The sequence below is a fragment of the Colobus angolensis genome, unplaced genomic scaffold (assembly GCF_000951035.1).
Source record: "Colobus angolensis palliatus isolate OR3802 unplaced genomic scaffold, Cang.pa_1.0 Scaffold332, whole genome shotgun sequence".
NCBI lineage: Eukaryota > Metazoa > Chordata > Mammalia > Primates > Cercopithecidae > Colobus > Colobus angolensis.
The window spans coordinates 293,093-318,297 of record NW_012116622.1 but is presented as its reverse complement, the minus strand read 5'-3'; the positions used below and the strand labels follow the sequence as shown (position 1 = coordinate 318,297).

The 25,205-nt window shown below is 35.6% G+C and overlaps 1 protein-coding gene across 2 annotated transcripts; it reads left to right on the top strand.

The window, feature by feature from the left end:
* Window positions 1-265: 265 nt before the first annotated feature.
* CHORDC1 (cysteine and histidine-rich domain (CHORD) containing 1) lies at window positions 266-23,690 on the top strand. 2 transcript variants are annotated; one of them, XM_011952084.1, is made up of 11 exons: window positions 266-1,068; window positions 5,678-5,727; window positions 8,701-8,757; window positions 9,741-9,898; window positions 12,578-12,681; window positions 13,304-13,362; window positions 17,497-17,567; window positions 18,573-18,678; window positions 20,703-20,822; window positions 21,250-21,312; window positions 21,572-23,682. In XM_011952084.1, exons 1-11 carry the CDS (start codon window positions 1,005-1,007, stop codon window positions 21,716-21,718), a joined length of 999 nt encoding a protein of 332 aa, XP_011807474.1. In that variant the 5' UTR covers window positions 266-1,004; the 3' UTR covers window positions 21,719-23,682. The 2 variants fall into 2 exon arrangements, with proteins under 2 accessions (XP_011807474.1, XP_011807475.1); XM_011952085.1 differs by lacking the exon at window positions 8,701-8,757 and having other exon boundaries at window positions 21,572-23,690.
* Window positions 23,691-25,205: the final 1,515 nt, after the last annotated feature.

Genomic DNA, 25,205 nt, shown 5'->3' with positions numbered 1-25,205 from the left:
TCAATGGAAACAGTGTATAGATTTTTAGGTTTACTTACATGCTACTGATCTTATTTTAAGATACTTCAGAATATGTTATCAAAAAGTGTTTGCTTTTCTTGCAAATGCCCCAAGTTTGGGAAATATGCAATTTGAAGCCAAGGCATTACTGCACTTTTTATAACGCACTTGAAGTTTTACTAGCTGTTCCAAAAGTGGAGTACTGAGTATTGATAAATAGCTTAAGTGGAGGCTCATATGAAATATTAACAATTACCCCAGGGCCTTAGAGCAATTGTGATCAATTCTGGCACAGCATCAAATCAATAATTTTCTTTGCTACTCTAATTTTTACTTTTTTTGTATTCTGCAAGTAATGTCACCGCAACTGTTACTAAAATTGCTCCTGAGATGAGGACACCGGAAACACAGACACACGGAGAAGTTCGTCCGCTATTCCTCTCCTCATTTACTAAGCTCACACGTCTATCCTGAGGATTTGGAAACACTGTACGATTGTGCACTTAATGTGCACTGCTAAGGGGTAAACAGATACCCACCGGGCTGTCTAAAGCGCAGCCTCAAGGCAAGAAGAAGGGTTCTGGGTCGCAGGGGATGTGAGGGCGGGGCGGCCACTTTGCTGCGGGAGATACCCACAGCCAGTGAGCAGTAAGGAAGTCCGAAGGGAGCTATCAGTCTCTTGGACACCTTCATTTTCTGCCCGGTACGTTTATCCTCCGCTATTGTCTGGGCTCCACTTCCGATCCCCAGTTGCTACCCGCAGTAGTCCAACCTATTGCGGCTAGGGCTAGTGCCGGCCTCCCGCAGCTACCTCCGCCTCTTCCCGTTTCCCCTGCGCCTGCGCGACCGGAAAATTCGCGAAGGTTCCTGAAATGCAACAGATCGTTTCCGGAAGCCGGTAGCCGCCTCAGTCGTCAGACCGGTGCTAGCGACCCAGGAGTGGCTAACGCATCCTCTGGCCGTTCCCGGTGCTTGGCCCTTGCCTGTGACAGTGGGAAAAGAAAATGGCCTTGCTGTGCTACAACCGGGGCTGCGGTCAGCGCTTCGATCCCGAGACCAATTCCGACGGTAAGAGGAACGCGCCGCCAGCCCTCCCGCCCCTCTCCACCTCATCAGTGGGGGAGGCCCTTTGGGCCCGAGGGTGTCCGCGGATCTCCTGCAGCCGTCGTCGCGCGGCCCCAGGTCCATGCCCCTCCTGGGCCTCCCTTGGCCGCCCGCACAGCCCGCCGGCCGCCCCTCTGGTGCGCCGCATTTCCTTGGCGAGCGCCCGGCCCCGGCGCCTGACTGCCCTCTGCCACTGCGGAGAGAGACGCACCTCTGGATCCACGTGTTTCCCCCGTCGTCCCCTCACTCCTTTTAAGTCGCGTGGAATTTAGAACACCTTTCTCCTCGGGGAAGCAAAAGTTAACGAGGTGCTGGTGAGCTTGCTTTTTAGTTCCCCAAGGAGTGTTGGCTGTGATTGCCTGCGCGAGAGGGAGAGGTGGCTGGGATGAGCAGCGGGTTGCCCTAGCATGTAAGCTCTTCCTTGTAGAAGTTTGTGTTCAGTCGATCCACTGTTACAAACCTCTTACAAGTGTTCTTGGTAAGGCACAGTACTCTGTATTTTTACGCTGTTTTGATAGGTTCATCCTGGTGGTACGTTAGTTATCTTTTTCTTACTAGCGGCATTTGTTGCTTGTTCTTGTTGTGGCCTCCACGTTTTACTACCATGCTGACTCCACTATAAAATGAGCGAATGTCATCTACAGCACCTAGATGTCGATTTAAGGATACAAAGCGAAAATGACTATTAGATGAAGGACGGGAAGTGATCAGTGAATTGAAGTTTTGATTGATAAAGAAGATTCCTTGCGTATTGTGAGAAGTGACAACACGTTTTCAGATTGAATTAGCATTTAGTTTATGTTTTCTGCATGCCAGACATTATCGCTTTATCATCTTATTTAATCTTCATAACAACTCTGGGACGCATGCAGTGTTACTTAGACCCTTTTGATAAAGAAGCTCAGTTCAATGAGGTAATATTAATAACATCCTTCATTATTGTGGAGATGAAAACTGATGCCTTTTGAACTCTTCACCTCTGCGATGTTTGAAATACTTGTTTTTGGAACACAAGTAAATTGATGGCGCTATTTAAAATAACACCATTGATACAGGGTTTTAAGGAAAAGGGAAATCCAACCTATGCAATACTCAGGTTACTGCCACTGACATTTTTATGATGCAAATATGATGCTACTCAAGAGGAAAATTGTGAGATTTCAGTGGATGACAAAATCGAGAAATGATTTTAAAGCCCTTTGATGTTGGCAGCCTATGTAAAAAATTAATTGTACTTATGTCTGCAGATATTCTGCTTTAATATAGAATACAGGAGAAAGACTGACGCTTTGCTTATGGAAGAGTAAAGTTCAGGGGAGATAGTCATTTGTTGGAAGTCTGTATCCATGTGTGAATTGTTGCAGTGCCTAGGAAACAAAGCGACCAGGAAAACCGTCTCAAAAATTGGGTGGTCAGCAGTATCAGTTACAGCAGAGAAATGTCAATAAGATCGCTAACAGTATATTTACTTTTGCGAAATGACGGTTTTTAAAGAGACTTAGAATAAATTTTTCAAGTAAATTGAGTGAATGGAAGGAGAAGAAAATGGAGATACGGAGTAGGAGACAAAAACTACAAGGTTGGTTAGGAGGTTTTTTAGGAAGAGGTTTGCCTTTGTACAGTTGACGGAAGTAAGTTAAAAGAGGTAAATACACAAGCAAGTTACATTTTGCGTAAGCCAGATGCTCGGTCTGTTATCTTTAAATATTTCTTAATCTACAATAAATCCTTTTTTTTTTTGGTGCTATGGCATAATTACCATGCTTGTTGACTTAGTCTCATGATTTATTTTTTCTCCTGGGGACAGAAATTAGACTCCCTTTTAAGCTGATGGAACGTTTAAATTTTTAACGCAAGTTAAAGGGTGTTTAAGGGAGACACAGTTGGTAACTTACATAGGTTAAACACTTATTCTATAATAAACACAGCTTCACAAACAGTATTTTATTTAATCGACGTATACTAGGAAAACTGAGGGAACTACTAGCGAGCAGCTCAGTGAGAAATTTAGCCAGGGTCAGACCCAATGTTAGAAGCCCTGGACACTTAACCACTACTATGTTGTAGCTTTTCACCCATAAAATATTAATTTTACCAAAACTCTTAAAACTGATAAAGAAAGGATGGACATTAAAGAAACGATGAAGAATGTCCATTTGCTTGTTACTTCTTGTTTTTGAAAGCAGTGGCTTTCAAATTGTGTTCATACTAGTTGTATGGTTCAGATCTGACTCATTCCTGCTGCCATGCTGCCAAAATTGACTATCATTGTGACATTTTATGCCTCTGACTCTGTTATACATTGTGTGTTTTATGTTTAAGTTTAGTGTTTGAAAATACTGGATCTATTCTCTACTTCCATTCTCCTCTCAACTTCATGTCCTTTTGCGTATCCTTTTTTACTTCCAGCCTCCTTTTTCGGCTCTTAATTCCACAACTACCATTAATTAATAACATCTTTCTGATCCACGCGTTTACTTACTATATCAGGAAGAGACCTCTAACACTTTCTACATTAGCTGGTATCTATGCAGCACATGGTTACTAAGGAAGCAATACTGGCTAATAACGGAGCCGGGAGATTTCTGTGAGCACCATTAATGAATTACTTTGAGGCAGCACCAGGAATCAGGTGGTAGAGCAAGGGTGCCCAACGTTTTGGCTTCCCTGGGCGACATTGGAAAAAGAAGAATTATCTGGGCCACACTGGAAGAAGAGTAATTGGGCCACACATGAATATACACTAACACTAATGATAGCTGATGAGCTCAAAAGAAAACAAAGAAAGAAAAATTCATAATGTTTTAAGAAAGTTTACTAATTTATGTTGGGCTACATTCAGAGTCGTCTGGGGTGGCATGTTGGACAAGGTTGTTGTAGAGCATTGAAAGCTAAATAGAATTGAAAGGTTGAAAGATAGTCTTATAAGCAGATTGCGGAGGGATGAAGCTGACTGTTACCTGATTTTTAAAAATATGGTACTCCGTCTTGCAAATTGCTGAGACCAACTCGGTCGTGGATACCCTAACCTGGTGGCGCTAGAGGAATTAAAGACACACACACAGAAATAGAGTGTGGAGTGGGAAATCAGGGGTCTCTTAGCCTTCAGAGCTAAGAGCCTCGAACAGAGATTTACCCATATATTTATTGACAGCAAGCCAATCATAAGATTTACTAAAAGTATTCCTTACCGAAAATAAAGGGATGGGCTCTGGCTAGGTGTCTGCAGCATGAACGTGTCCTTAAGGCACAGATCGCTCATGCTATTGTTTGTGGTTTAAGAACGCCTTAAGCGGTTTTCCACCCTGGGTGGGCCAGGGGTTCCTTGCCCCCATTCAGGTAAACCCACGACTTTCTAGCATGGGCATCAAGGCTGTCACGAGCATGTCACAGTGCTGCAGAGATTTTGTTTATAGCCAGATTTGGGAGCCTGTTCCCAACACAAATTGTAATAAACCCCTTTACATAAGAGAAGTAAAGATTGATGGTGTAGTGGGGAGGGAAGTACAGAATAACACCCAGTGAGAATCTTGAAAATAGGCTGTAGAAGTTCAGAGTTAGTTTGTTTTTAAGATGGAGTCTTGCTCTGTTGCCTAGGCTGGAGTGCAGTGGCCTGATCTTGACTCCCTGCAAACTCTACTTCCCAAGTTCAAGCAATTCTCCGGCCTCAGCCTTCCGACTACAGGCATGCACTACCACGCCCGACTAATTTTTGTATTTTTTAGTAGACGAAGGGTTTCACCATGTTGGCTAGGCTGGTCTCAAACTCCTGACCTCAGGTGATCTGCCCACCTCAGCCTCCCAAAATGCTGGAAATACAGGCGTGAGCCACCGGGCCGGCCTAGACGACTTTTTTTTTTTTAAATTAAAAAGTAAACTTTAATGTCGAAAATTCACACTTGGGGAAGGCAGAAAGATCACACACACGGCTGTCACTTCACACTTGGAAGGTTGCACAACGGCCAGGCAGAGATGCTCCTCACTTCCCAGACGTTGCGGGGAGGGGGAGGGGGAGGGGGGTGCGGATAGAGGCACCCTAGTCGTCTTTTTAGTGAGGTTTGTAGTTAGGAATTGATTGCTGTCTAGGAAAGTTAAATTAGCAATTAGATACTGCAAAAAATCTTTACAGTATTTAAAATCTTGAGCCTGTTATTACAAAATGCCTTTTAGGACATCTCTTGTGAAACTTTTATGGATTAATGCACGTAAGAATACTTCAAGTTTGATAGTATATTTGTAAAAGCAGATTTGAAAAATGCTGGTCAAAATTTGGGGGTTTGAAGTTTTGGTACTAAACAAATTTTACTACTAAGATTAGGGGAATATAAAATATAATTGTTACACGTAAACAATTCTGTATTTTTATCCTTAGTCATCATATTCTTGAATTAGAATTATTACTATTTTAATATAGTACACTTTGTGCTGTGCATCAAACTCAGTCATTTGTACCTTTTTAAGGTACCTGCATTTGGAAAAAAGATTAAAGGTTAACACCTTAAGGAGATGATCATGTATACATTTTTCTTCATTGTAAAAAGAGTAGTACTTTTTTTCCTTCTGTTTTCTGCAGATGCTTGCACGTACCACCCAGGTGTTCCAGTCTTTCACGATGCATTAAAGGTAGGAAGTATATTTTAATTGTCTTCGTATCTGTGTAGTAAATTGAGAGATGTAATACTAAATCTTTGTTTTCTCATCTTTTTTTTGTCAGCTAGTGACTTCTTAATGACCTTTGGAGGGGGGCGTGCTTTAAGTGTATACTCCACTAAAGGCAAAGAAAAGAGAGTGGATGGTGATCTTAAGGTCTTTTCCAGTTACAAAATTGTATTTTAATTCTCTCTCGTGTGTGTGTGTGTTTTTTTTTTTTTTTTTTTGAGATGGAGTCTCACTGTGTCGCCCAGGTTGGAGTGCAGTGACGTGATCTCAGCTCGCTGCAACCTCCGCCTCCTGGGTTCAAGCGATTCCACCTCAGCCTCCTGAGGAGCTGGGATTACAGGCACCTGCCACCATGCGCAGCTAACTGTTGTATTTTTAGTAGAGACAGGGTTTCATCATGTTGACCAGGCTGGTCTCGAACTCCTGACCTCAGATGATCCACCTGCCTCAGCCTCCCGAAGTGCTGGGATTACGGTGCCTGGTCTTTATTTTCATTTTCTGCACCCCTTTCTTCACTTTCCTAATTTTGGGGGGAAATATAGTGGTCATATTGAATATCAGTCTGTCACTACTGGCTAATAACAGCTCTGAATTTTAGAAAAGATTGTTATAAACACTTAGTGTCAGTCTCGGGACAGAAGTGCCAGTCTCGGAACAGACATGTAAATTTAGAGTGTTTTTACTTCAAAGAAATGTTACCTGTTTTCCAGCTATACTTCTTTGATGTTCTGGAGAATTAGTAGAATGTTGTTTGACTAGATTTTTGCTGGTTGTCTTTTTAAAATTCATGATAATATGATACATTTAAAGAGTTTCCTTTGTGTATCTCAAAAGATAGTGCTGTGGTAGGGCTGCCATGGTTTTAGGTTCTGCAACTTTGGTTCTCAGGAACATAAGCAGTCTTAACATGTTTAAATATTGTTGGTGCCCTTTAAATGTCTAATTATACCTTCCAGAGAGTAGTTAGACTGTTTTGGCACTTCACTGTTACACCACCAAATCTAACAAAAGATGTATTAGTCTGGTTAGTCCTGAGTGAGGAAAACAGAAGACGTTCAGTAGGGCAAGTTGAGACCTTACTCCTCCATACATTTTTTTAGTTTTTACAAATCTTTGTGGTGGTGGAAACTGTGGTGCTGTGGAAATGTTTATTTTTCCTTTTGGGGAATTTTATCTTTCCTAGACTGCCATTTATTCTGCTGTTTTTGTTTTACTGTATCTTTTTCTTTTTTTCTTTATTCTGTTTTCCTCTTAGCTCTTAAAGGTAACCTTCGGCTGTTTTCTCTCATTCAGTTCATTCATTCGTTTTCTCAAATGTCACCTCTACACTGGTGGCTCTTACAACACATTTCTATTTATGTGTCTCATTGGCAACATCAGACCAGTTTCTAGTGTGTACCCTTTATTCCAAAAGTAGTCTACCTCTCAACTTTACTGCTCCTAGTAATGATACTACTGACTTTCTGATCATTTGGTCCATTGCCTGTTTTTTCTCTTACCGCATTGTTAATCACTCCAAGTCTTAATGATTTCACTTGGAAGTATTTTTGCTTCTCTCTCTTCTGCAGTTGTAGTGTTTATTATGGTCTCTATTTTATAACCATTTCTTAAAGTCCTAGACTTTCCAAGGTTATTGGATTTCACAGTCCAGAAGATTTCAGACACAATGTATATACATCAATAAAGGGATACTAGTTGATTGACCAAGTAAGAAGTTAAACATTGCATTGACAAAAGAAAGACTATTTTAGTATCGGAAGGGGCATATTTGGAGAAAAGGACAATCTTGCTGAAAAAAGACAACTAGCAACCTTATATTCACGTAACTTGAATTTATCTTTCCTTTTCTCATTGTACTGAAGACTAGCATAGAATCCAGATTGGCATTTGGAAACAGCTGGCCTATGTCATATTTTACATGTATGTATCACAGTATCTGACGTAATTCAGTACATGATTAAGACAGTAAAACTTTTTCTTGTAGAATAACTTTTCTGTTGACTATATTATTGATGCTATTTAAACCCTGTATTTAAGGTTGTCGTGATCTACATCTCAGAGTAAAAGATAATTAAATTTCAAAATAAAGGAAAAGTTGAATTATAGGATATTTGAAATTACCTTTAAAGAAAAGGGACCTACAGGTGCATATTATGAGAAAAATCACTACCAAATTTTTATGCAGTCTTTTGAAAATCAGCGAGGTCCAGGTGGATGTGTGCAAAGTTGCCTCTTAATCTGAATTTAGTCCCAAATCTTCATCTGAAGTTCCAAGTTTTAAGATTTTGCGTTTTTTTTTCCCTGTTCTCTATAAACATTGGAATTAAGAGATAATTATTAAAACCATTTTTTGGTAAACTACTTGATAGTTTGTTCAAAAGTTACAAATAGTAATAGTTTCTGTGTCTTTATGCTTCCCACTGAAAAGATCACCTTCAAAGACTTATTAGTGCTTTGGCTGCTATGTTAGTTAATCTTTGTTGTTCTGAAAATAGAATGCTTATTGTGAAACTGTAATAGATTTTGGTTTAAAAACTAAATTATAGTTATTATCATTAACTTAATAGATTTTAAAAGTAAAATACCTATACTTATTTTGAATATTGTTTATGTGATAGTTTTAGGAATTATAACGTGTTTTTCTTCTAATAAGCAGACCCGATTGTTGAAAAGCCATTTTTGTTTTATAAAGGTGCTTCCCTTGATGATAGGGCACAGCACAAATCACTTTAACATTGGTTAATTGGTTTTTTAAAAATCAAAGATTAATATTCATTTTACTTGATTAGGTGAATTATATGCAACACTGAAATTTTGCACTCTACGTATACACAAGTTACTGCAGGATTCAAGTAGATAAGTGCAAGTAGAGTGTTTTAGTGGGTCGTGGTTCCCATGCAAATAGAGTTTTTAATTTCTTTCTCTTGTTTTTCATAGGGTTGGTCTTGCTGTAAGAGAAGAACAACTGATTTTTCTGATTTCTTAAGCATTGTAGTAAGTATTAATTTTTTTTTCTAGATTATCTTCCTGAAAATACATGTTACAGAAAGCTTCAGATTTGAGGAGTCTGATTTCTGATACAGATTGATTGGTGTCTTCATCAACTTGCAGATAACACCTTTTAAAAAGCAGCTCATCTCCCTTCCACAGCTTGTAAAATAAAGAATCTGTTTTGGAAGTTAACGTTTTAAGATATTAGTTACCTGCTTATCATTTTAGATTTGTTCTTTCTGTTGTGTTGAAAGAACATCAAGAAGGATAAAGTGGTGAGCAACAATTTAAAGCCTTTTCAGTTAGGAACTATAAAGTTTTATCTAAGATGCTGTTGAAATATTTTATATACCACTTTTATATAAAACCATTTTATATACCACTAAGAAAACTAAAACTGATAATGCTGTTGATTGTATCATTTCAGAGGTGTTAAAGAGTACATATAATTCAGGAGAATGTAGTAGAAAAGTAACTAACATTTGTTGAAGGTTATCACCTGCCAAATGTGCCAGGCATTATATTATTTAACCCTTTCAGAAAATATCTTACCCAAGATTACCTCCATTTTACAAATGAGGAAATGGAGGTTTAAAAAGATTGTCTTGCTTAAGGTCATGTAACTAATAAGGATGTTGAGAACTAGGTCTCAAATTGAGGCCTTTTTGTGTAACAGATTTTTATGTGTAACTATTTTTTACAGTTCTTTTGTGAGATTCTCCAGAATTCTTCTGTAAACAAGAGGTTTATGCTGTATTTTTAATCGAATAAGTAGATGTTTATGAAGTGTAATTCAAAAACTTTTTTAAAAAGCATTCAGAGATTCAGCAAATATAGCACATTTGGAGTTCTGTTTTTAATTTCTTAAATTCAATGTAATGAAACTGGAGAAAACATGAAATAGAATCAATAAAGAATTGAAAATATAGTGTTTCTATCATGAAATGTAAAATATATAGCTCTTAATGAATATCTTTCATTAACAGGGCTGTACAAAAGGTAGACATAATAGTGAGAAGCCACCTGAGCCAGTCAAACCTGAAGTCAAGACTACTGAGAAGAAGGAACTATCTGAATTAAAACCTAAATTTCAGGAACACATCATTCAAGCCCCTAAGCCAGTAGAAGCAATAAAAAGACCAAGGTACACTTTATACAGTTACATATTTTTGTCACACTTGAATAGTAGCACTTGTGCATGGTACTTTCCTTTATGATTTAGCACGATACCATTTGTAGCTACTATGTAGGCCACCAAGCTTTGAACCATTTGGTTTCTCCCTTAAATCTGCCTTAAATTTTTATTTCTCTTCAACTTGAGAGCATGTACACAATGCAACTGTGTAACAGATTTGCATATTGTATTGTCATAATTACAGGGACATGTATCATCAGGGTGGAGAAGTCACACATTTTTCTTGTGCACAGTGATGTGGCATGGTAAAATTCTTTGAAGCAGTTTTCCGTGTCATGGAATCTGTTTGAGGTAGAAAATAATGCAGAGGCCTAGTCATCCATCTTTACTTTCAGATCCCTGAAAACTGTTAATCTCATTACTACTGGTCAATTTTTAATGCATTTGATTTAGGTGACATATTTGTGAAAGTCTTAAAAAAGCTTTTGCTCATTGTGCAATAGAATTGTACAGATTCTTCATATTCGCCTTCTGATAACCAGACTCTGTATTCCCACACGTGTATATTGAGGCCCTTTGTTGAACCAGGTCTTCTTCATGCTACACTTGAGTACTAAATTGTTTTAGAAGAAAACTACAGAACTTAAAAAAAAGTGAATTTTTTTTGGCTGCAAGTAGGCATCTATTGTAATTTTTATTCATGCTATGAACTCATGACTTTCCCGTTATTCTGCATTGATCCTACTTAAATTTATAGAGTATTGAATAATATAGAACCAAGATAAGAACCCTAAGAAACTTTAGATACTTACTTGTTCATTACATTCTGAATACAGATTATTGCTAAGGAAACTACTCAGGATGATTTTATTCTCTCTCCATCTTCATAGTTAGAAGAGACCTTTGAATGCTTTGTTGGCCAGTTTAGCAGTTAGAAAAATAATTGGGAAAAGACAAAACTTCTGTCATGGCTCATTGTTAATCTCTTTAGTAATATAATAGAGTCTGCACTATAATAGTATGAATTAATTTTTTCTCTAAATGTTGAGTCATTATTTTACTAAAGGGCAGTAAGAGGCCAGGCACTGTGGCTCAAGCTCATAATCCAGCACTTTGAGAAGCCTAGGAGGGAGGATCCTTTGAGCCCAAGAGTTTGAGACCAATCTGAACGAGATCCTATCTCTCCAAGAAAAAAAAAATTAGCTGGGTTTGGTGGTATGCTCATGTAGTTGCAGCTACTCAGGCGGAGGCAGGAGGATCTTGAGATTGACTCTTTAAAAAAGGAAAAGAGAAAAGGCAGTGAGATGAGAAAAATTAAATATTTTATCCTAAATTCATTTGGTGGTATTATACAAATTATGAGGATGTAGGTTTTTACTTTTTTTTTTTTTTTTTTAAAAGGAACAGTCCCTCTCTTACCCAGCCTGTAATGCAGTGGCATTATAGCTCACTGCAGCCTTGAACTCCTAGGCTGAAGCCATCCTCCTGCCTAACCCTCCCTGGAACTATAGGTGTATGCTACTATTACTGTATTCACACTGTTATGAAGAAAGTGATTTATAAAGAAATCACTCGAGACTGAGTGATTTATAAAGAAAAAGAGGTTTAATGGACTCACAGTTCCATATGGCTGGGAAGGCCTCACAATCATGGCGGAAGGCAGACGGAGTAATAAAGGAATGTTTTACATGGTGGCAGGCAAGAAAAAACCATCAGATCTTCTGAGACGTATTCGCTATCATGAGAACAGCGTGGGAAAAATGCATCCCCAAGATTCAGTTACCTCCCACCAGCTCCCTCACACACCTTGTGGGGATTATGGGAGCTAGAATTCAAGATGAGATTTGGGTGGGGACACAGGGAAACCATATCAGTGACTGACTAATGTGTTTTATTTTTTGTAGAGACAGGGTTCTTTGTTGCCCAGGCTTCAAGCAGTCCTCTTGTCTCAACCTCCCAAAGTGTTGGAATTATGGGCATAAGCGACCATGCCTTGCCTGTGTACTTCTAAAATGCCTCTTTCGTCAGATTTTTCATTGTGGATATAGAATGAATAGCCTGCAATTTTTGTTTTTGTTGCTGTGTTTATTAATATTATTAATCCTTATTTATTGAATGGACTTCAATAAATTGTGTATACAACACTTGGCCATTATGAAATATTAGATGTTGTTTTTTTAACCCTACTGAAATTGCCTTGCAATACGATTATATCTGAATTTACAGATCCATATGCCAGTGTCCACATAAATTATCCCCACTGGTAAAAGTGAGTATGGGTTCACTTAGAACTTACTTATATTTCATGTTCATTATGTGCTCAGCATTTAGCTTGGACATGGGATATAAAAGTACATTATGGTCCCTTCCTCAGCATTACTCATCTTGAAAAAGTTGAATTCCTAGTCTGTTCCCTTCTCGTTAGTGCAACTGATTAATAATTAAATATGCTGACAATAGCATGATTATTTGAGACTTGCTGTTCTAATATAAGGAGCTTTTCTGTTAAGACAGAATGTAGTACATTGTAACAATTATTTATAAAATACCTTCTTTTAACTTTTTAATGGGAATCATTTGATTCCCAAAGCATTTGGTTTCTCAAAAAGCTTTTAAGGTTATTAATTTGAAGTACAAAGAAATATTTTGGTATATAAATAATGGTAATAAGGTTTCAAAATTCTCCAGCCCAGATGAACCAATGACAAATTTGGAATTAAAAATATCTGCCTCCCTAAAACAAGCACTTGATAAACTTAAACTGTCATCAGGGAATGAAGAAGATAAAAAAGGTAAGATTTTATTTTGTTTTATTGTAATTATTTTATGGTGCAGTTAAGCAGTTATCCAAAAGAGAGAACAGTAGTTTACTGCATATAAATAGGGAAAAGTAGCAAATTGTAGTTAAGAAACTTTTTTTCTTCTAAATGTCAGATATGAAAAACTACAAATACTCTAGAACCTAATAGTTTAATTCCATGTCTTTATTCAAAATGAGAACCTATATTAAATTTTTTTTCTTTTATGGTTCATTATTTTTTTAAGAATCAGCTAAATTTCTTTGATATTTTAAAATGTTTTCTTGTACATTATACAAAATATATTCACTATTCTCTGACTTTATACCTGGTACCATGGGAGGAAAACACCCTTTCATGATTTATTTTACAAAGTTAAGATATTGGATGTAACATTTTGTTATGGAAAAAGTTGTTTCCTGCATTGTCGAAGACACCAGGTACTCAGAAGAAGAAGAAGAAATGTGTCACATATCATTTTGGGGATATAAGCAAAACCTAGTCACAGTCATTTTTTAAAAACTACTGTTTTCTGGAAAAACCTACTTTTTAAGAATGATGCCACAGTGAAGTTCTATTTTAACTTTTTAACTTGATTTTTTTTTCTTTGTTTCAGAAGAAGACAATGATGAAATTAAGATTGGGACCTCATGTAAGAATGGAGGGTGTTCAAAGGTATATATTACAAAACTCATGATGTGTTATGAAGTAAAATTTTAATTTTGAGAAAAGTGCAGTTCACTGACTCAATTGATACATTTGCATGCATGTTATATATTGGACATTATGCTGGAGACTAGGGCTACAATCATGGGTAAGAGACTCTGAGTAGCATCATGTCCAGTAGAATAATGAAAATAAGTAATTCCAATTTACTTAACATTTACTGAGCACTTATTATGTGCCAGACATTTTATGGGCTGGAGACATAGTATCAAATAAAGCAAACATTTCTGTTCATATGTAGCTGATATTCTAGAATGGGGAGAAGAGCAACAGATAGGTAGGTAGGTATTACAAAATTAGGATGATAAGAAAGTAAAACATACTAACGAGTGCTTAGCCTTTCTTGAGATAGTAACACTAAATCAGAAATCTTCATATTGTACTGGATGGATTATGTCAACCTGGGTGAAGTGTTTTAGATGCAGTAGCATGAGCAGAGGCTTTAGAACTTAGCTATTCAAGGAATAACAAGGTCTGTGGAGCTTGGGCAAGGATAGCAGGTAAGAGAGAGAGAGACAAAATTATGGTGGTTCTTTTGAGCCAGGATGAGGTATTTGGGCTTTATTCTAAGTATTATGAGAAGCTATTACTTGCTTTACGGAAGGGTTTTAAAAAGATTCTGTGACTGGTGAGTGGTAAATATGTAGTGACGGAGCAGGAGTGGAATTGGAAGAAGAGAAACCAGCTAGGATGCTATTGTGGAAGACCAGATAATGTGATTGGAGAGTAGTTTGTTGAGAAGTGATTAAATGTGGGATGCAGTCAGACATACCAGTAAGGCCTTTTCCTGCCTCTTGCTACTTGATATAAAACTTGCATATCTTCCAGCATTTCTTCTCCCTTTCCGTTTTTCTCCATTGCTTTTATGACTTTATATTATTTTGCATACTTCATTTTGCTTCTGATCTATACCATCTAACCCCCCGCTGAGTAAAAGTTGTGAGGATAGGGATTTTTGTTGTTCTTGTATCTTCAATGCTTAGAACAGTGCATGTAGAATGAATGATAGAATTTAAAAGTACAGATGGTTCCCAACTTACCATGGTGTAACTTAAGATTTTTTTGACTTAACAATGGTATTATCAGGCTGTAAGCACATTGTAAGCAAAGGAGCATCTGCCTGTATTAGCAGGATTTGCTAATGGTTTCGATGTGAAGGGAATTCAAGCATCTGGGTGGTTGGTCGTGACACCATTGACCAACAAGGTGAAAATGGGGTGGGGGCAGGTTTGTACTTTTTCCTCATGTTAAATTTTAGATCATTTAAGGAATGGAAATATAATTGTATTTACATGTGTATGAGGTAGAAATAGTAGATAAAAGGGAATTAAGAATTACTGGAGTGGGGAAGGCAGTGCAAATGGTAGGGTAATAGAGGAAGATCAAGGAGAAGGTATCAGATGAGTTTTGAAAAGTGAATGACAGGAAAAACAGAAAGGGTATTTCAAGCATAAGTGATAGCAGAAGTATAGAGAAAATGATGTAATGGTACAAATTTTCTGCTGTGGAGTTGAGATTAATAGAGATAAGTAGACCTGGCCAGATCCTAAAAGGGTTTAGTGGTGCAGGGAAGTTAGATCGTACGTTAGATTGTGGAGGCCATTGAAATTGAAGAAATTTTTAGTCTTTTTCATTGAAACATAGCATTGAAGTTTGTTGAAGGATATTTCAATATAAATTTATAGCTGAAGGGATTTTCACAAAGTTAAACACACCAGCAGTGCGGAGCACTCCTTATGTGTTTTCTCATTCATTATCTCCCTCAAATGTTTTTCTGTCAATCAACATAGGTTTTTTTCTGTTTCAGAGTTTAATGTAAAAATAACCATAGAATATATACTCTTGTTTGTCTTCTTCTGCATAATAATGCTTGTTTTATTTATCTTTGTTGCATGTAGTTATGGTTTTGTCTTATTTCTTTAAAGTACGTCATTATTTGAATGTGCCGCAAATCATTTCTACTTTATTTGTCCTTTAATTTAAAAATTTTTTTTAATAATGCTATTATGAACATTCTTTTTGAGATGGAGTTTCGCTCTTGTCACCCACCCTGGAGTGCAATGGTAGGATCTCGGCTCACTGCAACCTCCACCTCCCAGGTTCAAGCAGTTCTTCTGCTTCAGCCTCCTGAGTAGCTGGGTTTACTGCCGCCCCCCACCATGCCTGACTGATTTTTGTATTTTTACTAGAGACAGGGTTTCACTGTGTTGGCCAGGCTGGTCTCAAACTCCTGAACCTCAGGTGATCCACCCGCCTTGGCCTCCCAAAGTGCTGGGATTACAGGCGTGAAGCCACCGCACCTGGCATATTATGAACATGCTTGTGCATGACTTTTGTGACACATATACACATTTCCATTTCTAGTATTTTGGATTTTTTTTAAATTTTGGCATATGTGCATTATACTTATCAATTAGTTCAGCATCCCTCATCTGAAATGCTCCACCGAGTATTTTCTTTAATTGTCATGTTGGCTCTCAAAAAGTTAACAAAGTTTGGATTAGGTATGCCCATCTGTATATCTCTAGCATTAACAGATACTTCCACATAGTTTTCCAAAGTGGTTGTATTTCTACCAGCAGTATGTGAGGCTGATTCAGTTTGTCCTGCAGTTTGTTAACATTTTGTTATACCATTTTTTATTTTTGTATTTTAACCATTCTAGTGTGTGTAGTGTTTTCATCATGGATTTGATTTGTACTTCCTTCGTGATGACTGCTTTTATGTATGTTTATTAGCCATTTGTATATCCTCTTGTGAAGTGTGCAGAATCTTTTACCTGTCTCTCTAATGTCTCTTTCCTACCAATTTGTAGGAATTCTTTATGTATTTTATCTGTGACTCTTGTCAGAAATTCTGTGCTTTTTCACTGTCTTAATGATGACTTTGATAAACACGGCTTTTTAATTTTAACAAAATCCAATTTGTCCATCATTTTCTTTATGACTAGTGCTTTCTATGTTCTATTTAAGAACCGTTGCTTACTTCAGGGCTGTGAGTGTTTTCTCATATGGAGGCACATTTAAATATGTAAATGACCTAGAACTGATTAATGTATAAGGTGTGACATGGATGGAAAGAACTTTAAACAAGAGAGTGATAGTAATTTGATAATTAGATAGTAGAAAATAGAAATCAAAGACTGAGAAATAGTAGAAACTTGTTAGTATAGTCTCCTTAAAATCTGCTAGCTTATGAGGAAGATCAACAAATTGATATATTCAAGTAAAATTGATGAGATTTCATTGTAGACTACCTATGGCTGGACGGAGAGGAGATGCTGAAAAGGAACTAATGGATTTTGCTTTGACAAACTGAGTCTGTATGGTGCCATCAAATAATATGGGGAAAAGAAGAGAATGTGGGGGCAGTAACATTAAGTTTAGTAGATGCTGACATACCGAGTTTTGTGTTCTTATGTAATATCTTAAGGAGATAGACACATCTAGTACTGTTTGTAGGTAGTGCTATAAATACAAAAATAGAAAATATACTACTGGCTACATCCATGTTTTATTAACATAATTTTTTGTGAATTCATCTGTAGAGCCTCCATCTACAGCAGCAATGGGGCCCGGATCTTCCAGACAAACCCTGGATATATATATAGGTCTGCAGCTCATTTTACCCTTTATAGGGATAAGAAATCACCATCACTCTAGAACTTCCAGAATTGCTTATTAGACTTCTCATATTATTTGATAATACCTACATGGAGTTTACTGTACACATAAGTCATGCCATAACTGTATTTCTATTGAGAGTATTAATCCCTTGATTTCAACATTGTTTTCTAAATTAGTACTAAGTAAGTACTTGAATATGATTGGATGGGATCTCATACTCAAAAGGCTGAAAGTATCTTAATATGACTTTCTCACAGGGACCTAAAACTTAACCAAGTCCAAAAGGGAATCATTTTTCATTTTTTAACAGAATGGCGTGGGATGGATTTATGGATTTTCTAGGTAATTGTCATTTAAGTATTTTGCAAAGTTCATAGAGGTCAGCAGTACTGCAATATGTATGATATGTAACTGTGAGATGCACAGCTAATTTTTTTTCTCTTTGTTTCATTTTTAGACATATCGGGGTCTAGAGAGTCTAGAAGAAGTCTGTGTATATCATTCTGGAGTACCTATTTTCCATGAGGGGTAACTTATGCATGACTTACTAAAATAATTTACGGTAGAATTTAAAAAGTTAAACCTTTCTGTCTTTAAACATTGTTTGCCATGCGGGGTTATTAGGCATTTTACTTACATTGTCATTAACATCTTCACAATAGCCTACACAAACACAGGGGTTTGTATGTTGTGTGTTTATACATGAGAAAACAGAAACAAGGTTACAGTTCTTAAGTGGTCATTGTGATATAAACCACCTGTTTCTCTTTATATCCTGTATTTAAAAGTGATGCTGTCTATTTGGGGTAAATGTTTTGTTTGAAGGACTGTCCTACACACTGCAGGGCATTTAGAAATTTGGGCCCTGGGGCACTAAGACACCATTATCCCAAGAAGACGCATACTTTTCCACATCCTGCAGTTGAGAGCCTCTCTTCTGTATTATGCTCTAGTTTACAGAAATGCAGCACTATGTAAACATCTTACGCTCTGTTTCCACATTCTTCAGGACTTGAAACCTGAAGTTTTGCCGTGATTTTTGACTTCCTGTTTTTGATTTATCTCAAGTAAACAATAAGTAGGTTTCACCTACTTTGGGATTTATTGTATAATCATTCATTTTTAATTTGTTTATATTGTTTTATTGAAATAGATTATAAATCTTTGGTCATACAAGTTTTTGGTAGCTTCACAAGGAAAATAGAGTGTCAGCCGTCAGTGAAAAGCTGATTTGGAATAGGTGATGATTTTAATTGACTTTATTCAGGAAGACTAAATGTTACAGGTATCACTTCTGTAAGTGTCAACTCAGGAACGCCAAGATTACTATAATAAATGGCAACCTGGTTTTAAAATATAATCTTCCTGATACACTGTCCATTCATTTTTAGCTGTTTAGTAATTTAGACACTTGTAAAATGCTAGAGTTGTATACTTACTGACTTCTTAAAAATCAGATTTATCCCTAAAATACTTCTGGATTTAATTGGTTGTGAGATTTTGTTTCTGAAGTTTTTCTGTGATAATTTAAAGGATGAAATACTGGAGCTGTTGTAGAAGAAAAACTTCTGATTTTAATACATTCTTAGCCCAAGAGGGCTGTACAAAAGGGAAACACATGTGGACTAAAAAAGATGCTGTAAGTAACGTAACTCTTCCAAAAATAGCACACTGTTTATATTCATCTGAGTCCTTTTTTAAAGATTTGAAATTATTCTGTCTTTAGATATTTTTTAAAAAGTTTTCTTTTTTCACCATAGACCTTTAATATGACTACAAAATAAAATGAATATGAGTCAAGCTGCCAGTGCACTGCCTTTTGAGCAAAATAGCCATCATCTGTTTTGATGCAAGCTTGTGGGGTTTTGTGAAATATTTAAGCCTGACAAAATTGAAGCATTTTTGTCTTTTTTAATTAATAAAATTAGCTCCGTGGCCTCTTCCTGCTTTTTGTTTTTTAAAAATTACTTTTCTGTTAATTTGGTGATGTTAAAGCATTTAGACCTGATTATTCTTTTGGCCACTTAAAACTTCAGTCATTTACAGATGCACAAATCCTCCGTCTAGTGGTCAGACAGGAGGATTACAGTCTTGCTTCAGTGGAATTCTTCTGAATGCCTCTGTTTGCTAATGGGATATTTATCAAAAGGGGGGGGGGAGCATCATTTCCTACTTCCTTGGACAGCTTTTTAAAAAGACTTCAGGGCTATGCAAATAATTTCCCAAAACCCCATTAAATTGTAAGAGGATGAGCAACTTTCTGCTCAGTAAGTTTTTGTCTTTTAGCTATTAATGTATTTTATAATGTATTAAATTTTCAAATTAATTTAGAGATTTCAGTATTTGAGTATTCTGTAGTTGCTGCCCCTCCCTGCCCTTTTATTTTCTTGAGTCAGAGTCTCACTCTGTTCCTCAGGCTGGAGTGCAGTGCAGGCTCACTGCAACCTCTGCCTCGCAGGTTCAAGCAGTTCTCCTGCCTCAGCCTCCCTAGTAGCTGGGACTGCAGGCACGCACCACCATGCCAGGCTAATTTTTGTATTTTTTATAGAGACGGATTTTCACCATCTTGCCTAGGCTGGTCTTGGACTCCTGACCTCGTGATCACCCACCTCAGCCTCCTAAAGTGCTGAGATTATAGGCATGAGCCACTGCACCCGGCCCTAGTTGCTGCTTTTTAATGACACATGGTTGGATATTATGAAAATACCCTGAAGTTATAAAAATTCATCTACCACAAAACTATCAGAAATGTTTTTAAATAAAAAGTGAGGGAATCTGTATTAGTCCAAAAGTTTGAAAATTTAAGTTTAAGGAAGTAAAATACTGTTTTCTCTTATGTTAAGTTTGGAAGTATAATCCTAGATAAAATGATGTAATTTTTCTTGTTTTTTAATGTATGCAAGTTTTAAGTAAGTTAGTAGCTAAGGGCATAAATGTAAGTGATATATATAATTTAAATTTAGTTAATGTAATTTTATCAAAACGAAAATAGTACCGTTTACAAGAGTAGTGTCTCAGAGTTTCCTGAATTATGTAACTAAATTGTTCTCGTTTATGTAACAAATCACCATTTGCCTCTATAAAAAAATACTGGTAGGGCGGTATACTACTGGTATGTAAGGATTATTTTCATAATCAGAAAAATCCAAAAATCATTTGTTCTTCATTAAAATGGGAAGAAAGTAATAACTGGTCAGATTTTTTTTTCCTAGGTTCTGATTTGTAGAAAATAAATAAGGTTTCTCATGCATGAGGTTAAGGTGTTATCTGATTTATCCCAGTAAACAAATGTCTTTCATTTCAGTCTTCGAAGAGTGTTTTGATGACAGTACTTAGTAGGTTACAGAATGTTAAAATTGGATTAAATTAAGTAGGAGTTCTTAAGTTGTCTTTTTAAATGTGCATCAATATTAATGGTCCTAAAAGAGAAAAACAAAGGGAAGGAGTAAGTGTGTTCTCAAATCATAAAATTTGTGAAGAATCTTTGTATCATGATATATTTTGTTGTTTAAGCCTCTTGGGAAATTTAGAATTTTTTTGTCCTTAAAGATAAGTGCTTAGTTGTGCGTGGTAGTTTTTTTCTCAGTTAGATGGGTCAGATTCCTCTTTTTAAGAAATTATGTGACACTTTTTTAACTTACAGAGTTTCTATTATATTTACAGGGGAAAAAAGTTGTTCCATGTAGACATGACTGGCATCAGACTGGAGGTGAAGTTACCATTTCAGTATATGCTAAAAATTCACTTCCAGAACTTAGTCGAGTAGAAGCAAATAGCACATTGGTAAGTACATCTAAAAATTTTGAGTAAAAATTCTTTTCTATACATCATTCTTTATGTTACTATATTTTAAAGTATTGTTTATATCTCAGCTGATTTGTGGGTAAGATTTTATAATGACTCCCATTAAAAAAAATTAAATCTATGAAACTATTTTAAATGAAGATTTCTGCATAATAGAGTTACTGCTGAACCATTCTGGAGATACTGTAGTAGATTTCTCAAGTAATACAGTGCTTAGTTATCCGTGTGAAACTTGAAGCCAATTACTCTTTTTTGTCAGCAGCTTTTCTCATATGAAACAATACAGTATTGGCAGTTTCTTAAAATAGCTTAATTCATTTTTGTCAGTCTTATTTTTATAATCAGTGTTTGATACCATAAATCTTCAGTTTGAATTTGATCAATTAACTGTGTATATCTTTTTCAGTTAAATGTGCACATTGTATTTGAAGGAGAGAAGGAATTTGATCAAAATGTGAAATTATGGGGTGTAAGTATTACAAATTTATAATTCTTTTTCTGATAACTTGAGATCATTTGTAGAATAAAAGACAGTGCTGTAGTAAACATTGATGCAAAGTATAGATCCATAACTTAACAGTGTATCCTACCAAAAAGTTTAAGTCTAGATATAAAAGAAGCCTTTAGAAGCTTGGATTTGAGATTACTGGCATAAGCAAGGCTGATGTTTTCCTCTGAGACTAATAAAACCACCGACGTTTCCTGTAATTCTCTTTGATATGTTACAGGTGATTGATGTAAAGCGAAGTTATGTAACTATGACTGCAACAAAGATTGAAATCACTATGAGAAAAGCTGAACCAATGCAGTGGGCAAGCCTTGAACTGCCTGCAGCTAAAAAGCAGGAAAAACAAAAAGACGACACAACAGATTGAGTGGGAGATGGGAGGAAGGCTATTACATATTTCAGAATTCTTAATACTGTGTGAAGTGGTGGCTTGCTGCTGTAATCTTTTGTTTTGTTGTTGTGTTACTGAATGTGGCATTTCAGGGTTAACGTTAAGTTCTTAAAAGCCAAAGTCAGTTTGTCTTTTTGTGCCTCTCATCTTCCTTTTGTGTTATGTAAGATTGATTGATTATTCATTTCTCCTTACTGGTAGGAACCATAGTTGTGTCCTATACTTGAAGAGGCTGGAAAATAGCCCCTAACCATAATTGCAGTATTTCTTTGTATTTCTCTGTTAAGCAAAGAAATATTAAGGAACTTTTTTTATGTCTTCATATTATTCCATAATTAGTAAAGCAAGATGAAATATCAAATTTCAATCAGTTTTTTCACGGATTTGTGTTCTTACAGTACTTGAAAATATTTAAGGAAGACATGAAGCTCTGCAGTTTTTTTCTATGTGGGATGATTACTTTTTTAAGGAGGATTAATTCTGAGGTAGTACAGTAAATAAAGGGGAATATGTGAATTGTTTAACAAATTTAGAATTTGTTTACAACTACTTGAATTTTTAAATTATGTCAAAACTTACATTACTTGCCAAGCAGTATGATGTAAGAGTATAGGAAATATAAATAAGAATACAGAGATACCAATTTGGTTACAATTCACCATTTTATAAGACTAAGCAATAATCTTAAAAACCTCTTTCCTGAATATTTAAATGTGTTTGTATGGTGTTATGACTGATTGTTACTGATTTAGAGACTAAGCCCTCTTAAAACCTTTAGTTAAATATAAAAAGAAATTATATATACCTTGCCTCCCTGATGGAAAACTATATAAAATTGTAGACTTAAAAGGTTTGTGGAAATACATTAGGATATCAGAAAACTAAATATATGGAGTTGCTTTATGACTATTACATGTTAAATAAAATAGCTTAATTCTTTTGGAGTTTTTTTTTAAGTCATGAAGAGCTTCACAATTCTAGTGATACAGTGTTGATTATATATTGTACTTTATTTATATTAAATATAGGTAACAGAATTAGATCGTTTGGATACATTTGAGGCAGTGCAGAGCTCAAGAAGAAAAATTAGGAAATATTCTGAAGGCCAGAACTCTGGAAGAACTTAGAAAGTTTGGGAATAAATTAAACTTAGGTAGATTTAAAATTATAGGGGGTTTATTTCCCAAACCCCTTGAATCTTTTCTTTTCCTTGGTATTTATGGAATTCTTACAAAGAAAAATTTGTAGAAGTACTATATTCGTTAAAGCATATATGTCATTCTACTACCCATAGCAAATAACTTAGATGTAGTTAATATAATTGTTAAAAGGTTTAGCTCTGTTACAAATAAAAACAAAAAGATCTGGCAACCAGACTTTCATGACATTACACTACCATGACAAGAAATCTGGGCAGTAAAAGTTGGACCCACATGGAGTACATAAGCACCTAATACCTTGAGATGTATTTAAAATTTTTCAAGTTATCTTCCATGATTTAGGAACCATTTAGAGACATAAAGTCTTTATGGGTTAGGGGAAAGGTTGATACTTAGTTTGATTAAAGGCAATGATTAATATGCCTTTTTGTTAATACTTCTTTCTCAGGCTATTTTCCCCTAAACAGTATCTTAATCTTTACATGTAATTGAAATATTATTTAAAGCAGTGAGTTACTGTAACCTCAGATTAGTTGCATTGATCAAAACATTGATTTATACATACACACACACACACACACGGCTTTTATATTTAGTCTGGTTGCATTAGTGACCATGGTATTTCATTTCTTTCTTCTTAAGGAGCCTTTGAATTTCTTGTCCAGATAAAAATCTGAATGATATTTATCTTAGACTTAAAGGGACACAGTTGTATCATTAGGTAGCATATGTTTTACTCTCAGTTTGTCAAAAAAGTTAATAAAAAATGCTTGTTGATTTGTTTCTCTAGAAATTTTCTGTCTTTTTTAGCATTAAAAATAATTACTGTAGCAAAGCAGTCAAAGTTAGGTGTATTATATGTGTACTTGGTGACTAAACATGGGAAACCTAAAATGCTATTTTTCTTTCATAGCACATTTACTAGTATAAAGGAAGTAAGGTCCTAATAAATTGAGCCTTTTTTTAACCTCTTACTTTGACCTAGTTTTAGGTTTACAGAAAAGTTATAAAAATATAATACAAGAGTTCTTTATATCTTATATTAATCTTAATGTTATAATCTTACATTATCATAGAACATTTATAAAACTTAAGAAATTAACCTTTGTATAATACTATTAAATAAAGTAGAATATTTTATTTTTACCATCTGTTTTTAGTGGAACTCTTCAAGGTCTTAAGACTTGTCCTTTTTGGTAATAATTTAAGCCAGTAATTTATAAACAATTAAGATATGATTAGGAATCAACAAATGTTTATAGGTTGAAGATGTAACTTCTTGGTGTAACTATACTGGCAAAGGACTGTAATGATTTTACTTTATTCTAATTTATATTTTTTACAAGGATTTAATTAAGAATTTTCTTCAGAAAATTATTCAACCATCAAAGTGAAGAGAAACCTTAAAGAGTTCTTGCAAATATTTTAAAGGAACTTTGAGTTATTTCCTCTCTCCAAACTCCCTATTTTTTTTTTTTAATCAGTTATTCCTCAGCATGAAAATTTATGTCATATATATACTCACAGTAAGTAAATTCTTAAAAGCTCATTTATGAGGGCTGGTGTCCCTTTTAGGATATATGAGTATGTACTCTGTAAATTCTTTTTTTTTAGCAGTCAGGTACTTTTAAATTATCTATTTGAACATTAACAGGTTTTTTTGTTCCTCTTTTAATTGAAAATTATTTTGATCTGGCATTCGTGTTTGGTATTTACTTTGTTTTTGCCAGTATCATTCTATGGCCTTAGTTTTGAAATGCAAGCTATTAAGTCCAGCTTGTTTTTAGGTTTTGTTAATAGGTTTTTCAATTTCATTTATTTTGATTGTTTGATAGATAGGGTTTTGGTGGTGGTGGTCATTATCCTTGACTGCTTCCCTACTGCCCAGGTATCTTAAAACTTAATCTGGTGGTGGTGGATGGCTTGCCTTCTTTAGTTATGTGTATGCCTATGGCTTTATACATATGGCACTGTCTCTAAAATAACAGGCTCGCATAGGTTTTCTTCTGCGTATTGTTTGATTTTAACTTTTTAACAGAATTCTTCATTGTGAAGACTATCTTTAAGAACAGTTTTTCTGAAGACCATGTTTTCACTAAAAACTCAACGACTTTTCTTAGTTTTTCCATTTAGTGCACCACCTTTAATGTCCGTTGAAAAGAAATGTAACTTCCAGCCTTAAACATTTTTATGTTGCTTAAAGATTATGTGTCAAAATAATTCAATTTGCCATTCCTTTTTGATTTGGCAGAGACGTTGTTTAAATGTTTAAATTCTTTTTTGAAGCCTTTGCTAATAAAAGT

What these genes read in the sequence shown, in the direction of transcription:
- CHORDC1 (XM_011952084.1), top strand. Translation starts at nt 1,005, where the DNA reads ATGGCCTTGCTGTGCTACAACCGGGGCTGCGGTCAGCGCTTCGATCCC. An exon ending in GAATGAAGAAGATAAAAAAG is followed by an intron (nt 12,682 to 13,303) that starts GTAAGATTTTAT and finishes TCTTTGTTTCAG; the next exon opens with AAGAAGACAATGATGAAATT. An exon ending in TGTGGACTAAAAAAGATGCT is followed by an intron (nt 18,679 to 20,702) that starts GTAAGTAACGTA and finishes TTATATTTACAG; the next exon opens with GGGAAAAAAGTTGTTCCATG.